This window comes from Sinocyclocheilus grahami, unplaced genomic scaffold (assembly GCF_001515645.1).
Source record: "Sinocyclocheilus grahami isolate Dianchi unplaced genomic scaffold, SAMN03320097.WGS_v1.1 scaffold679.1, whole genome shotgun sequence".
NCBI classification, from domain to species: Eukaryota; Metazoa; Chordata; class Actinopteri; order Cypriniformes; family Cyprinidae; genus Sinocyclocheilus; species Sinocyclocheilus grahami.
In genome coordinates this window covers 221,864-238,827 of record NW_015505858.1, presented here as the reverse complement: position 1 = coordinate 238,827, position 16,964 = coordinate 221,864, and the positions used below count along the sequence as shown (strand labels likewise).

General features: G+C 36.8%; 1 protein-coding gene and 1 long non-coding RNA gene across 3 annotated transcripts; both read left to right on the top strand.

Moving 5' to 3' along the window:
• Positions 1 to 1,310: 1,310 nt before the first annotated feature.
• Positions 1,311 to 2,526, top strand: LOC107559236 (uncharacterized). Its single transcript, XR_001605602.1, has 3 exons — positions 1,311 to 1,361; positions 2,291 to 2,356; positions 2,449 to 2,526. It is a non-coding gene; the product is annotated as an uncharacterized lncRNA (long non-coding RNA).
• Positions 2,527 to 3,115: 589 nt separating this feature from the next.
• LOC107559239 (protein KRI1 homolog) lies at positions 3,116 to 14,459 on the top strand. 2 transcript variants are annotated; one of them, XM_016242984.1, is made up of 20 exons: positions 3,116 to 3,323; positions 4,004 to 4,080; positions 4,152 to 4,212; positions 4,885 to 4,929; positions 5,026 to 5,128; positions 5,333 to 5,393; positions 6,012 to 6,061; positions 6,373 to 6,457; positions 6,584 to 6,661; positions 6,751 to 6,857; positions 7,224 to 7,356; positions 7,485 to 7,580; positions 7,946 to 8,116; positions 8,299 to 8,374; positions 9,484 to 9,602; positions 11,638 to 11,809; positions 11,960 to 12,090; positions 13,384 to 13,448; positions 13,606 to 13,701; positions 13,847 to 14,459. In XM_016242984.1, exons 1-20 carry the CDS (start codon positions 3,248 to 3,250, stop codon positions 14,334 to 14,336), a joined length of 2,292 nt encoding a protein of 763 aa, XP_016098470.1. In that variant the 5' UTR covers positions 3,116 to 3,247; the 3' UTR covers positions 14,337 to 14,459. The 2 variants fall into 2 exon arrangements, with proteins under 2 accessions (XP_016098470.1, XP_016098471.1); XM_016242985.1 differs by lacking the exons at positions 4,885 to 4,929; positions 5,026 to 5,128; positions 5,333 to 5,393 and adding exons at positions 4,354 to 4,456; positions 4,661 to 4,721 and having other exon boundaries at positions 4,152 to 4,257.
• The last annotated feature ends 2,505 nt before the right edge of the window (positions 14,460 to 16,964 follow it).

The window sequence follows — 16,964 nt, the reverse complement described above, 5'->3', positions numbered from 1 at the left end:
GAGCTGTGCAAAATTGTTTTTTCTGATGTTTTATGCCATTGTTTACACCATGTGCAGTTATCAAGTTCTTATTGTTGTGCCAAAATGGTCAATGTTACTTCTGAAACGGGATGTTCACGATAAAAAGTCCAACAGCAGCTCGATATCTGGCTGCGTTGTCATATGTAGTACTGATACTGAGGTTACTTTTCTTTCACTCTTTTAAAGTTCCTCATTATATGAGCCAATGATTCCAGTGATTTTTCTATGATTCTTTTTTTTATCACAAACTCGTGTTTTATTACAAACATGTAATCAAGGTGATGTTCTACATTCTCAATGTGAATTTGTAAATAATGTATGTAAATATGTTTATTATTGCATATGCATTGCATTTTTATTTTTTAAGTATGCAGTATTGTATATAAAAATGTTTTATTTATTTTTATGAATCTAGATCTTTGGGTGATTCTTGGCTTCCTTTGCTGTGTACTTTGTCAGCTGTTTATTTGTAAAGAATTTGTTTCTGTACATTCTGATTGATTGATTAATCTAGGGATGCATTTTCTAAGAAGCCAATCATGATTGTTCTTGACCTGTGTGTAAACCTAACTTGAAATAAACAATCTGAAGATTTCACTTGACTGTAGTTGTGTTTTTCATGTAAATGTGTCACGACAAACATCATTAGCTTTTTCAGGGCTATGCTTAAATATGAATCCAATATTCCAGTATAGTTTAGAGCTGCAAAGGATGAAACTGTTCGTAGCTTCAGTAAAGTGAAGTTAGAACAAAAAACACCGGTCCTATGAGGATCAGTTTTGGCAGATGAGAAGATCAAGGGTTAATTCCTTTTCCCAGAGATCTGCTGAATGTATCCCTTCATCTGGAGCACATAAGGCCCAGACTGACAATCACTTCTGCTAAATACCGACATCACAAAGGCTGCTGTAAATGTGAACCTAAAGGTCTTATTTTACATGTGACTCTGCTTATACCACTTTCCTACTGGATGCACATTAGGTGTATAATGACTCATAAAACCACAAAGGAACGATAGTAAAGCCATGACTTCTGGAATTCTAGGAAAAGTGGTGATTTCCAGGAAAGCGAATTCTAGGAAAAGCTCCCGTCTCAGTTTTCAAAACACACTTGCCCCACGGGATGACACCATGATATACTGACATCCTGGGAAAAGTGGGCCACGGATTAGTTGGGGCCGGTGGGTGGGTGGACCTCTATGACCAGTACATATTTTTGACTAAGGCGATTGAGCTCCACCTCCAATATGTTCTGTTATCACTCACGTTTCTGGCACTTCTAAGAGTGTTGTGTGGGGCGACCAGAAAACCAGGCGTGGAATAACGTGGGCGGGATTTCATGTGAGTGTATGGCAGCTTTATTGTACAGGCAAAGTTCAAAGTGTGCATTGTTTGGTGCTTATGTTCGATAAAACGTTAATTTGTGTTATTCTTTCGAATTATCTAATATGTCTACTGTATTTACATCTAAAAATATATATTTATATATCACAATGGCTGCATTTATCTGATCAAAAATAGGGTAAAAACTGTAATATTGTGAAATAGTATTACAATTAACAATAACAGTTTTCTATTTGAATAAAATATAGGCCTATTTAAAAAATAGTCTTCAGTGTCACGCGATCTTTCAGAAATCCTTCTAACATGCTGATTTGCAGCTCAAGAAACATTTCTGATTATTATTATCATCAAAAATCAAAAACAGTTTCGCTGCTTAATACTTTTGAGGAATCCATGATTTATTTATTTTTTTCAGAATTCGTGATAAATGAACGAAACAGTATTTAGGCAAATAGGCCTACTGTGTTTTATATTTTGATTATCTATTTAATGTGTCTTTGCTGAATAAAAGCATTGCTTTCTAAATTTACTGACCCCAAACCCTTTTTTACTTTATGTTTTTACTTTAGTGTATATGTCGCAGCAAAACCGTTGTTTTGTAGGCCTACTGCTTTGCCCTTTATGATTTATGACCATCAAATTCAACTGTTTGGATCTGTGTCTTATTTGGCTTTTTGTATTGCTAAAAAACAGTTGTACATCACAGTGTGTCCAGAACAGCCCGTCATTGTTTTCCTTCTCGTAATCTCCCAGAAATCCCATGTTCTGGCATCGCTAATGATTAGCCTTAGATACCTGGACACTCTGTCACTGCGCAATGTTTGCTTTGTGACTTTGCTTTGCCAAGACAAAAAAAAATCCTCATATGGAATATTGCTTGATATATTCATATTCTTACATTTCTTTTTCTTTTTTTTCCATCAAAGTCAAGCTTTTTGCAGACAGTTGTACAACATATTCAGCGGACATAGTGTTGACTGTTGGATTTGCTGGTAAAATACACTTCTGTCGTCATTCTATCATTCACACAGCTGATCACTCAGTGCTTCTCCTTCTATGTTCACAACTTTTTTCTTCCTCTTAGCCTTAACTGCAAATTTAAAGAAAGGAGGTGAGAGCCTAATCGACACTGAACTGTGACGGAAAACATCAAAGCAGGGAATAACAGGTAAAAGCCGAACTCTGAACTTCATGTACCTTGGCCTCCTGCCATGCCTATATGTAGAAAAGGGAATTGTTTACCTTTCTCTGTAGTTAGTGCACACTGAGTCAGACACAGGGGCCAGAGCAGGGGCCGCTGAATGGATGACAGATATTTGGGTATCATTATTAATAATATTATAGGATATGTATAGGATTAATTAACATTATACATACCTGATTGCTTAGAAATTCATACTATAATATTATTTTACACAATTATTAATTATTTCGATATGATAATTATATTATTTTAATTATATATTACTATTACATTATAATTAATGCATTTTATTATTATTTATTCATTATTATTTTTATTATTATTATTCATTTTAACGAGATCAAAACACCAATTTCAGACAAACTTTAAAAATATATATATATTTTTTTTTTTTACATGATATTCTGCCCTCTAGTGTTCTGACGTGGACGAACAAAGACGCACATTTTTATCTAAAAATCTACAAGAAACCGTCTAAATCTGAGACCAAATGAACTGTGTTCATTTCTACGAAGAAGAAAAAAATGTTAGTTGAAAAAGAATCCGCGATGGGAGGAGACGGGTCATAGGTCACGTGCCCATGCCGCGCAGCAAAGCGCCATGTCTAACGTGAGAGTTCGCATAATTGAGATTTTAATCTGATTCCAAATCGCAAAATACTGTGCAGCTGTAAACGATCATGTCGGACCTCAAGATTAATACGAAGTTTGCAGAAAAATATGAGAAATATCGTCAGAAAGAAGAACTACAGAGGCGTAAGTTAAGACACGCTAGAAACACAAGCACGGGCTGTTCACTACACACTCAGATATTAAGAATCTGCTTTTTCATATGCTAATATCTATACTTTCTGTGTTGAATATATTAAATGATCCCTATATCGATCTTAAACATCAGACGTGCTACGATTTCTATTTGTATGTGTTCTATATATCTATTTGTATAGTATTTTACAGTAAAAATGAACAATGTAGGTAGTACTTTCTACTGTTGTCGAGACTGTTTCTAAAAATGAAGAGCAATGTTGCATATATTCATAAAGATAATCTAAGTAGACCATTTTTTAAACTTCAGAAGTACAAAAATTCACCGTTGTAACCCAAATTGTCATATTTACTAACAGCAAAGCTGTGGAAAGTTCTTAATAACCACAAGTGTTGATAAATTAGAAAGTAGATATTGTGAAAGCTTGTTTTTTTTAAATATATTTTTGTAGATTATTTGACAATAACAATGAACAATGTTGGTAGTACTTTCACTGACAGTGTTTTCTGAGGCGTGAAACAAAACATATCCAGCTAATTTGACATTCTGCTACATATTTCTATGTGTGTCATACAGGCAACCGTACCTTTGAGTTTTGAGTGGACTGTGCTTTTAATTCTGTCGAGTCAAATGAATGCTAAATCTTGAGTGTTTATGTCAAATGTTCCAGTGAAGGATCGCTATGGAGACCAAGATGAGGAAAATTCCTCCGACGACTCCGACTCTGACTCAGATGAGAGTGAAGTGGTAAAATATTCTCTCACTTTCTTGTTTGAAAAACTTTTGCCATGATTATCATGTTCAATACTCTGTTATAGGAGCTGGACCCCAAGCTGGACAGAGATTTTTACAGAACGCTGTCACTGCTGAAGAAGAAAGATCCAAAGATCTATCAGAAAGATGCCAAATTCTTCACAGAAGAGGGTATGAATGATAGCGTCATAATATGCTTTCTACGCCAATTACAGACATGTACTGTATGAGGAGACTGTACTGATTTCATGTGAATTGTCTAAACAGCATCTGGATCAGGCAGCGATGATCAACCGTCCACTTCAAAAAAGTCGGAGAAACCCATGTTCCTGAAGGACTATGAGAGGAAAGTCATCCTGGAGAGAGGAGGGTAAGAAACCATCTGTTTATAAATGATAAAAGCTGTGGCCACAATGAATGAAACAATAATTCTTTCCGAAGCTGAAATAGTGGAAGCATAATGAAAATTAATTGTTTATTTATCATACATATATTACATATATTTAGATTACCGATATTCTCTCTATAGTGCTCGGATTGTTTGTGTAATAAAATTGATTATAATACATTTTAGAAAATATGATGAGGATGAGGATGACAGTGCTGATGAAGTCGTCTCCAGAAAGATGCAGAAGGTAATTATACTTAAGATGTTACATTTTTCACCATGGTCTGAAAACGGACCTTGTTACTTTTTATCACGTACTTAAACTTATAGTGCACGATTAATTAACGTATGTACATTATTCCAACTTAAAAAGACACTTTTTAGTGCTTTCAAACTGCTGAAGAAGAAAGATCCAAAGATCTATCAGAAAGATGCCAAATTCTTCACAGAAGAGGGTATGAATGATAGCGTCATAATATGCTTTCTACGCCAATTACAGACATGTACTGTATGAGGAGACTGTACTGATTTCATGTGAATTGTCTAAACAGCATCTGGATCAGGCAGCGATGATCAACCGTCCACTTCAAAAAAGTCGGAGAAACCCATGTTCCTGAAGGACTATGAGAGGAAAGTCATCCTGGAGAGAGGAGGGTAAGAAACCATCTGTTTATAAATGATAAAAGCTGTGGCCACAATGAATGAAACAATAATTGTTTCCGAAGCTGAAATAGTGGAAGCATAATGAAAATTAATTGTTTATTTATCATACATATATTATATATATTTAGATTACCGATATTCTCTCTATAGTGCTCGGATTGTTTGTGTAATAAAATTGAACATAATCCATTTTAGAAAATATGATGAGGATGAGGATGACAGTGCTGATGAAGTCGTCTCCAGAAAGATGCAGAAGGTAATTATACTTAAGATGTTACATTTTTCACCATGGTCTGAAAACGGACCTTGTTACTTTTTATCACGCACTTAAACTTATAGTGCACGATTAATTAATGTATGTACATTATTCCAACTTAAAAAGACACTTTTTAGTGCTTTCAAACGATTATTCGCATCCAAAATAAAAGTTTTTATTTACATAATATCTGTGTGTGTACTGTGTATATGTACAATGTATATATAAAGACACACACATACAGTATATATTTTGAAAATATTTACAAAGTACATGTATATATTTATATTCATATAATTTATATTACATATAAATATATAAACGTAACACATTCTTCTTAAATATATATACACACACGTGGGTGTGCATTTATATATACATAATAAATATACACAGTACACACACATATACTATGTAAACAAAAACTTTTATTTTGGATGCGATTAATCGTTTGACAGCACTAATTATTTCATCAAATTATACAAATAATACAAAACATTCAGATGAAAATGGACTTGGTTTTCATTTAAAACTCATCAAAGTGGCTTCTTCAGTATCTGAAACATATCACTAGATAATATGTTTGGGGATAATATGGGGATAATATGTTTATTACAGAGAGCTGCATCTCCCACCTACATCCAAGAACAGAAGGAACTACAGGAAAGGTAGGAGATTGTGTTTTGCACCAATAATCTCATGTTACTTAACGTATAGCTGTCTATGTATCATTTACCTGTGCTGATTTTAAAGGGATAGTTCAGTCAAAATGAAAATCCTCTCATCATTTACTCTCCATAATGTCGTTCCAAATCTGCATGACTTCTTTCCCATATGGAAACGGAAGAAAAGAAAGACATGTGGATTGAAACTTCATGAGAGTGAGTAAATAATGATAGTTGTTTAATACTGGCTGAACTATTCCTTTACGGATAGTATTACGCAATGTTTTGCTCGAGTCTATATTTTCATTTGCCAGTTTTCGAAAGTTTGTGCAAGACAGTGATGATGAGGACGGTGGCAGACAGCTGCTGACACGGAGAACCAAAACACAAGAGGAGAAGGTGCTCGATATTCTCTTCTTTAAAACCGATGAACAGTAAATGAAGGATATTGGCTGATTGTGTAGATTAAAACAGTATCCGATCATAAACATTTTCTTTGTGCTTGTCTATTCCTGCTTTCTGAAGGACAAAGAGGAAGCCGACTATGTGGAATGGCTGAAGGGTCAGACGGAGCTGGAGGGGGAGGAGGGAGTTAGAGACATGGTCAGTGTTTTGCTTCGGTTTTAAGATATTTAATGATGAAACAAGGGATAACTAAAGGCCTTACTCACTCTTGCTCTTTTCTGATCCAGAAATACCTGCGCGACTACTGGAACAACCCCGAGCTGGATGAGAGAGAGTCTTTCCTGCGAGATTACATGCTCAACAAGGGCTACCTGGAGGAGGATGAAGAAGATAGGTGGGTTTTGTCTGTAGTATTACAGCAAGTGATGAACACGCATGAACATAAATAGCCATTTGAATGTGTATCATTACTCCAGCCTTTAGTGTCACATGATCCTTCAGAAATCATTCTGATATGATGATTTGCTGCTCAAGAAAAATGTCTTATCATTATCAATGTTGAATGCAGTTGTGCCGCTTAATATTTTTGTGGAAACCACACTGTGATTACTTACAGGATTATTTGATAAATAGAAAGTTCAAAAGAGTGGCATTTATCTTTTGTAACATCAGTTTAACGCATTCTTGCTGAATAAAAGTAGGCCTATTCATTTTTACTGTCCCCAAACTTTTGTATCTCTGTGTCTGTGAATGCTTTTAGGATCCCCACCTATAATGAGCTGATGCAGGAGGATGTGGAGGACTCGGAGGAAGAAGGAGAATCATTCCTGCATAAACAGGAGGACTTTGAGAGGCATTACAACTTCCGCTTTGAGGAGCCTGAAGCTGGAAAGGTGAAAGGATGTCAATGTCAGCCTGATTTGTCATTAAAACTTTGTTATATGGCGAGCTGAGTGTCTAAGTGAAGAGCAAAGCTCTTTTTTTTATAATCATTACCCATCAAACCGCTGTTCCTCCACAGATCAAAACATATCCTCGCAACATTGCCACATCTGTCCGAAGCAAAGATGACAGAAGAAAGATGAAGAGGGATGAGGTGAAAGAGAGGAAGAAAAAGGTAAACTAAGCATACTTCTTTTTAGGATGCTTTGATAAATAGAAAGTTGAAAAGAGCAGCGTTTATTTGAAATAGAAATATTTTGTAACAATTTAAAAGTCTTTACTGTCACTTTTGATCAATTTAATGTGTCCTTGCTGAATAAAGGTATTCATTTATTTAAAAATATTTTTACTGATCCCAAATGTTTGAACAGAAGTGTTGTCAATTATTCAACAACTCCGTCAAATTATTCAACAACTACTGTATGCCAAACCTCATTTTTTTCAACCAAACAGCATAATTTTTGGGTGAACTAAGGAACCGTCAAGAGGATTGAGAACCAGATTTGTTTAATTCCTTACTATCCCTAACGTGTCCTGTAGGAGAAGGAACAGAAGCAGCAGCAGCTGAAGGAACTGAAGAACCTGAAGCGAGCAGAGATCATGGACAAACTGAAGAAACTGCAGGAGCTGACAGGAAATGAGAAGCTGGCCTTCAATGACGTGGACCTGGAGGGAGACTTTGACCCCCAGCAACACGACCAACTCATGCAGGTGGGTCTGAAATGACAGATATCCCACCAGTGACTGTAGGTCTGGAATTAAACCTCATGACAGGAGCTATCAATAGTCACAGCTTATAATGAAATAATTGCTATTTAGCTGTCTGATGTTTACATTGAGCTGCCCATGCTTTCATGTACTAAATATGCACCTTTCTTCATTCTCATATACAGAAGTTCTTTGGGGATGGATACTATGGAGAGAACGAGGAAGAGAAACCACAGTTTGATGATGACGATGATTTAGCAGGTAGCATTGTGTCTCTTGGATGGATGTTCATATATACTTTTTTCATTACTTTTATTCAGCTTTGGCATCACAGAAATACATTACATTTTCAAATATACTAAAGGGGTCATATGATGTTGCTAAAAAGAACATTATTTTGTGTATTTGGTGTAATGAAATGTGTTTATGTGGTTTAAAGTTAAAAAAACACATTATTTTCCACATACTGTACGTTATTGTTTCTCCTCTATGCCCCGCCTTTTTGAAACGCGTCGATTTTTACAAAGCTCATCAGTGTTGTAAATACAACTTAACCACTGATTTGTAGTCGTGTCCTCTTTTGGAAGACCAAACAAAGTAGTTTCGCTTTCACAACGAACAACACATCAGCCTAGCGTGAGGGGAAGCCCCGGCTTAGCGTGCACTGAGACTGGGATAGAGTGAGCTGAGGCGGCAGGGTCGAGAACGGCGCGCCCAGCGGATCCGACGAATGAGCGGCAACCACATGTGACGACCCCGGGCTGGACTCCGCTTCGTCCACGTTGAAAGTTGATGTATTCCCTCAGCGATCAGCACAGATCAGCTCTAGGCATGACGAAGCGGATATCGTCCTCTTTTGGAAGACCAAACAAAGTAGTTTAGCTTTCACAATGAAGCACACAGCGTCTTCACGACATGGCTGCAGCGTCAACAATACTACAGCGAGAATAAAAGTTACACCTTCTTTCTTTGCTTGAACATTTGGGCAGCGTTATGCAAATCTTCCCACATAGTGATGTAGACATGTGGGGGCGTGTTAAACGAGCCGTTTTAGGTAGGTGTGGCTGACTCTGAACTTTTATAAAGAATATCTCTTTGGATTTGAGACTTTAGTCTTTGCAACTTTACAGATCTTCTTTATGCACCAAGAGCTCCAAAGAGAAAGGAAAAATTTAAATCGCATCATATGACCCCTTTAAAATAGAAAACAGTTCTTTTAAAATTACAATAATATTTAACAATGTTACTGTTTTTACTGTAAAACAACAAATAAATGAAGACTGAGCATAAGGACGTCTTTCAAAAACATTTAAAACTCCTACCAATCCCAAAGTTTTGGAAACTTTTGTGATATAAATATGTTTTGTTAGAAAACTGGAACTGGGACACATGGGTCGGTAATGAGGAAAATGAGGGCGAGTATGGAGATGAGGAAGATTATGCTTCGGAGGAAGACTATGAGCCCGACTGTGAAGATCCTGACTTTATAGTAAGACCGTTTCTCATTCTTAAAGGGATAGTTCACCCAAAAATTTTTAATCTGTCATTAATTACCCACCTTCATGTCGTTCCAAACCTGTAAGACCTCCGTTCATCTTCGGAACACAAATTAAGATATTTTTGATGAATTCCGAGAGCTCTCTATCCTCGTTCAGACTGTCAGCCCAAATCCAATTTTGTGCATATCTGGATGGAATCTGATTTGAATAACTGACTGTCCACACAGCATATTGCAACTGTTCATATCTGATTTGTGTGTCCATAAGTGCTCTTTCATTTTTACGGAATGTGCATTGGTTTCTATGGTAATGCCGTTGCACTGTTATGCCTACGCTAAAAACAACAGTCAAGTCAAGTCAAGTCACCTTTATTTATATAGCGCTTTTAACAATAAGGTAGCCAGTGCAGAGACTGTAAAATTGGGGTAATATGATCATATTTTCTTGACCTGGTAAGGACTCTAGCCGCTGCATTTTGGACTACCTGTAGCTTGTTTATTGAAGATGCAGGACAACCACCTAGAAGTGCATTACAATAGTCACAACAATACAGTTTGCAATACAGATGTTGCCTTACGACATGACAACATGTTGCTGTCGCCGTTGCTGATATATATCATATATACATATATATGCTGACTAATACCGGTATATAATATTATTATATTTCGTCTAGTGAGGCAGCGGCAGAAACGCAGGAAGCTGGAATGTGCGGCTTTATTCCGTGCTGCCGTCTCCACTACTTTCAAAACTCAAAGTGGTGCGTATACTAGCAGTATATTGTGTTTTTCCGCTTGACTTGCACTTCGCAACGACACAAGAAGCTTGTTTCTGGCATGTTTTCTGTAAAAAAACATCTGACCTGTTTACGTTTTACGTAGCGTGAGGGTGTGAAAAAGCTAGGCTAAACCCCATCTTACCAGTCAGACTGAAACGGATGTCCAGGAATGCGATTTGAATAGGATTCCAAACCACATATGAATGTAGCACGCAGGAAGCTGGAATGTGCGGCTTTATTCCGTGCTGCCGTCTCCACTACTTTCAAAACTCAAAGTGGTGCGTATACTAGCAGTATATTGTGTTTTTCCGCTTGACTTGCACTTCGCAACGACACAAGAAGCTTGTTTCTGGCATGTTTTCTGTAAAAAAACATCTGACCTGTTTACGTTTTACGTAGCGTGAGGGTGTGAAAAAGCTAGGCTAAACCCCATCTTACCAGTCAGACTGAAACGGATGTCCAGGAATGCGATTTGAATAGGATTCCAAACCACATATGAATGTAGCTCGAAACGGATTTGCAAAAATCAGATTTCATGTAGTTCGTTCCTGTTCAGACTATCTAAATATGATCGGATTTTAATCGGATTTGCACAAAAATCGGATTTGGGCTGACAGTCTGAACAAGGCTTAAGACCCTCCATAGACAGCAAGGATATTACCACGATCAACGCACAGAACCGTAGTAAGGACATCGGTAAAATAGTCCATGTGACATCAGTGGTTCAACCATAATTTTACGAATCTACGAGAATACACTTTGATCTGAACGTAAACAATGTATCCGCGTACATACGTTGCATACATTGTTTACGTATGTGATTCTCTCCAAAATGGCACCAGGATGACGCGGAGGAGACGAATTGTTGAATAAAGTCATTATTTTTGTTTTCTTTGCGCACAAAAAGTATTCTCGTACCTTTGTAAAATTGTGGTTGAACCACTGATGTCACATGGACAGTTTTACCGATGTCCTTGCTACGTTTCTGAGCCTTAATCATGTTAGGATCCTTGCGGTCTATGGGAGGGTCAGAGAGCTCTCAGAGTCCATCAAAAATATCTTAATTTGTGTTCTGAAGATGAACGAAGGCCTTACGGGTTTGGAACGACATGAGGGTGAGTAATTAATGACAGAATTTTCATTTTTGGGTGAACTATCCAGATAGTGCTGCAGTACAGATGCAGCACAGAACTGTGTTCACTGTAAATGGTGTCTGCTCTTAATCACACCTGAAATCTCTTGGGTAGATGGATGCTGACTTTGACCCAAGTCAACAGCCTGTTGCTAAAAAGAAGAGAAAGAAAGAGAGACAGGAGAAGAAAAAGAAGACCAAAGAGGACGCCCCTCTAATAGGAAAGAAGAGGAAGAAGTCCCACTTTGCAGAGATCATCACCAAAAACAAGCCAGTCTTTGATCCAAGTGAGTACTGGATGTATATTAAAGTTTTTAGACAGCACACTCCCTCTAGCTGTCATTGGTCAGTCGAGAAGTAAACCCTGCCCACATTTACCCTTCTGTATTCATGTATAATCCTAAAATCTTATTTGCCCATTCTGATCATGTTTCCAGAGGAGAAAACCTTTGAGCAGTATCTGGACGAGTACTATAAGCTGGATTATGAGGACGTCATTGATGACTTGCCATGCAGATTTCGCTATAGAGAAGTTGTACCGAATGACTTCGGTCTGACCACTGATGAGGTGAGGGGCTACGAGCAACAGTGATGTGTCTGGATGATGATGATGATTAGCTCTGAGTTCTGTGCTGATGAGCGATTGTGTCTGACCTGGTATTGCTGTTCCTCCGGGAGTAACTCTGACCAGGGTCTGAGGACAGTAATCTTCTCTCTGAGCAGATCTGCACTGGAAACCACCAGTGTACATTAGCATTTGTGTCACATTTAGATCATAGAGGATTTTAAAGCTGTGTTTAGTATGTTTGAGCTTCATGTTCACTGTCATTTTAAGTAAATCTTTCAGTGGTGATGCTGGAGGTTTATGTGGATTTTATAGGGATGCCAAGTGTATGAGGACCATATCTGCCAATATTTTTTATGCATATCAGTCAGTTCACATTGCCAAAATCTATTGTCTTTTATTGTATTTAGTGTTTTATTAATTGATATGTTTAGTAATAATTACATTTATATAGTTATATATAAAATAATAATGTTGCATTATTATGTTATTTATATTTGTACACTACCATTTGGGGCTAATAAGTTTTTTCTTCTGCAAGGTGACATTAAGTTGATTGAAAGTGAGAGTCAGGACATTTAAAATGTTACAAAAGATTTATGTTTTAAATAAACGCTGTTTTTTTTTACTTTCTAGTCAACAAATAATTCTGAAAAGAAGTATTAAGCAGCACAACACTGATTATAGAGAAATGTTTCTTGAGCATCAAATCAGCATATTAGAGTGATTTCTGAAGGATCTTGTGACACTGAAGACTGGAGTAATGATGCTGAAAATACAGCTTTTCCATCACTGGAATAAATTCAATTTTAAAATATATTAACATAGAAAACAGTTCTTTTAAATTGTAATAATATTTCACAATATTACCGGTTTTAGTGTTTTTTTTTGTCAAAAAACAAGCCTTTGAACAGTAATGTATATACATAATTTCCGAATGTTAGTTTAGAAAACTGTTCTCACAATCTCACAATATTACTGTTTTTAATTCATATTTGATCAAATAAATCATCTGAGCATAAGTGAAAACTTTCAAAAACATTAAAAAAAACTAAACCTAAATATTTAACCAGTAGTTATTAGTAGATTTTTATTCTTTACATTATTGGTATCGGCCATAAAAATAATTATTAGTTGTATAAGCCACAATTGGTGCATCCCTAGAATTCTGAATGATTTAACATAAATAATCTATCATATATTATTTTCTGTGATTTATTTATTAGTATTTTATAAAAATAAAAATAAACTAATTTATTATTTCCATGTTATTCTCACCTGAACTTCTTTCCATAGATCCTGAAAGCAGACGAAAGTGAGTTGAACCGCTGGTGCTCGTTGAGGAAGACCTGCATGTACAGGTACCATACAGCAGCTTTTGTGATGGATATGTGTTAGCCGGGAACTATAGTGAATATATAGTGATAATGTTTAATGATACTATCTGGGAAAATAGTTTTAGTTCCACTGGCCTGGAATACATTTTTGATGAGGCTTGCTTCATTTTTCCTTGTTTAGGTCAGAGAGGGAGGAGCTATGTGACGTGAAGAACTTCCAGATCAAAGCACGGAATAACAAGAAGAAAGAGCAAGTGTTTGTGTCTTTGTATAATGAGTGAGTGTTCCTTTCAACATCATGTTCATGACACAAGCTATAAACATAAACCTCATACAAATGAGGCAGAGCTTTGCACCAATTTGCATCTTTTCCCCATTATATGAGTACTTGTGTTTTAGTGTGTTTGTGCTTCTTTCGACAGGAACGAAGGTGAGGAGGAGCTGAAGGAGCCCAAGGGGAAGGTGGATAAGAAGAGAAGGGATCGTCTAAAGAGGTCTGAGGTCAATATGGAGAAGAGAGTTCTGACAGAAGATGCATCTGAAAGCGCTGTAGTTGACGGCTTAGGCCAAACAGACCCCCAGGAGCTCAAAGAAGTCGCTGTACAGGATGACGAGGAGTTCCTGGTTCCTAAGAAAAAGATGAAGCGGGAGGAGACTGCTGTAACTCCGAAAGAGGAGCTGGCCAAGGAAAGGACTGACAAACCTCATTGGCTTAAAAAGAAAATGAGGCGCCAAGGTGGACGCCTACTTTCCAGGTCCATGACGGTGAAGATGGCTGGAAGAGAGTTCAGCAGACAGAGACTCCAAGCTTACGGGCTGAATCCAAAGAGACTCCACTTCAGAGAGCTGTACAGACAGAAGAGAAAAGAACGGGAGAAAAAGGAAAAGCTGGAGAAAAAGAGCAAGCAGTGATGCTTAAAGACGGTAAACCATTTTGAGTTTGTGTCTGGCATATTGAAAATTTTTTCACGAGAGACCAGAAACCACGAAATTATAGCTTTCTAATGTTCGATTACATAGCTTGAATCTTGAAAGTTTCTGGTTCATCATTGTTTCATGAATATGAATTTTATCTGTGTTCTTAATAATAAAATATTAAAATAAAGACACTTTCACATTCCTTTTCATATTATGTGTTGACCACTCTGCTCTAGGAAATGGAAAACATTATATTATGGTTGTCAGACTTAGTTACTGAGTTTTGATGGAGTTACCCCAGATTCACTTTTAAAATATAGCAAATCCAAATATTTTGTTATTAAAATTTTCAGTTGCAAGCATAGAATCATTGCAACCTATAAAACTCTTGTTGATTCGTAGAGAAAACATGTTCATATCAATACAACCCACATGAAAAAAATACTATAGTAATTTATTGTGAATACTAGTGTTTTTTTAATCATACTATAGTATTATACTGTGTATATATTATAGTTTTTACAACACGTTGTTAATGAATGCTACAGCATACTGTAGTATTAACTATAGTGAACTGATAAACTGTAATAAATACTGTAGTATACTTTAGTTTTTAGTTAAATTTAGTTCAAACTTGCAGTACAGTATATTGGGTAAAGTGATTTGTTTATATTACTGTAGTTGTTATATTACCACTGCAACTATAGAATTACCAGAACAAATTAAGTCAAGTACTTTACTATAGTATGGTTCTAAAACAGTATTTTTTTCATTGAGATATTTCAGATTACGTGGCATTTATGTTCATATATTATTATGTCATAATGAGAAATAAACACAATTTCTTTAGGGATACACCTAAAACACAACAACTGTCGCAGGCTATCCTTGCATCACTTTTACAATCAGTAGTGAGCATGTCTGAATTTGTTATGCAATGTAAGACAAAAATAATGTTTTCGGACGTGAAAGCATAAATGTTATTTTTTTGGTGTAAATTACTCACTAAACGCTAAACTGCCAATAATGTAAGCCACTGGGAGACTAGACGGCTGTGATTCATTGTATTGCATTAATATAAAGCCAAATAATATAATGATTTGGAATACAAATTATTTTTCCAAAAAGTTCTATTAGTATTTTCGTGCCGTGACGGTGAGGGCAGGAACATATGTGACATAGCCACGCGCACTTACTAGACTGTCTCATTCTAGCGTTTAATGCCGAGGAGGACTCTAGTGTAATGTTGCTGTTTGAGCATAAATATCTGCAAAGTTACGAAGCTGAAAGTTCAATGCAAACGGAGATAACGTCTTTTAAAATTCTGGCAGTTTAATGCCTACAAAAACGGCTGGTAGGAACTACAACCAGTTACTTCCCGGGTTCGTGACATCACAAACCCAGATAAACCCCGCCCCCGGGAAAAGGCAGCAAAGGGGGCGAGGCCTGCGCTGCTTTAGAGAAGAGGAAGAGAAAACTAGAGGTGCACATAAAAATCTATTCATATATGAATCACGATTCTGTAACTATTCTAATGGATTCACAAGTTTCAAAATCAATGTTCAAAAGTAGCGGTTCTCAATACTGTTCCTCGCGTCCCCCTGCTCTGCACACTCTCTCTCTCTCTCTCTCTCTCTCTCTCTCTCTCTGACCAGTGAATACACTTATTTTCACATACTATAGCTATGAGAAGCGTTAAACAAGTCTGAGTTAAAGGATGCTCATTCTTCTAACGATTCTAATGGATTCACAAGTTTCAAAATCAATGTTCTAAAGCAGAGGTTCTTAACACTGTTCACACGTCTCCCTGCTCTGCACACACTCTGCCTCTCTCTCTCCCTCTCTCCCTCTCATTCAGCTCAGCTCCAACAATGAACTGTTCCAATTATACACTTATTTTCACATAGCTATGAGAAGCATTAAACATAGGATGCATGCGGTTGCTGTACTGTATTAATGCTTTAATCAGGATAAAACCATATATTAAAAGCTAACATAAGCAGTTGCATTTACAACAGCGAATCTAAAAGTATGAGGCAACAACAACCAAAAAACATAGACCTACCATTAAAAGCCATGCTTGCACAGGTTCTGCACAATCCTCTTCAATAATATCCTCTGCTTCTCAATCGGGCTCAAACTGATAAGCGATATTAACGACGCCGTTGTTTACAATACAACCGGAGCACATGCTGCTCAGGTGAGGGGTGGTACATTTAGACGCGCACTAGACGCGGTTTAGCCAATCACAACACACTGGGCTAGCTAACCAATCAGAGCCCATCGCCTATTTCTGAGGGGGGCTTCATAAAAACGATGAATGATGAAAAACCACAAACATGACAGGTATAATTAAAATACGCAAATTCCTTCACAACCTATTCATTTTACTGTGTATACAGTATAATTATGTTTAATTAAGCTGAGATATAGCAGTATAAATTCTTAATTCATTTGCAACAAAGGCCTGTGATCGGACGCCGAGGTTGCTTTCTCGATAGGTGAGTAACACCGTGTCTGCGCCGCAACAGCTAAAGTCTGTCTAGTACACTGGATGCGACAAAGCGACCGTTGAAAATCATTTGAAATTTGTGTCAATACGTCATAAATAGAACGTAGCAG

Coding starts and splice junctions, on each gene's coding strand:
- LOC107559239 (XM_016242984.1), top strand. CDS start 3,248: ATGTCGGACCTCAAGATTAATACGAAGTTTGCAGAAAAATATGAGAAA. Junction 5,394..6,011: donor TCTCCAGAAAGATGCAGAAG/GTAATTATACTT, acceptor TGTTTATTACAG/AGAGCTGCATCTCCCACCTA. Junction 7,357..7,484: donor AGGAGCCTGAAGCTGGAAAG/GTGAAAGGATGT, acceptor GTTCCTCCACAG/ATCAAAACATATCCTCGCAA.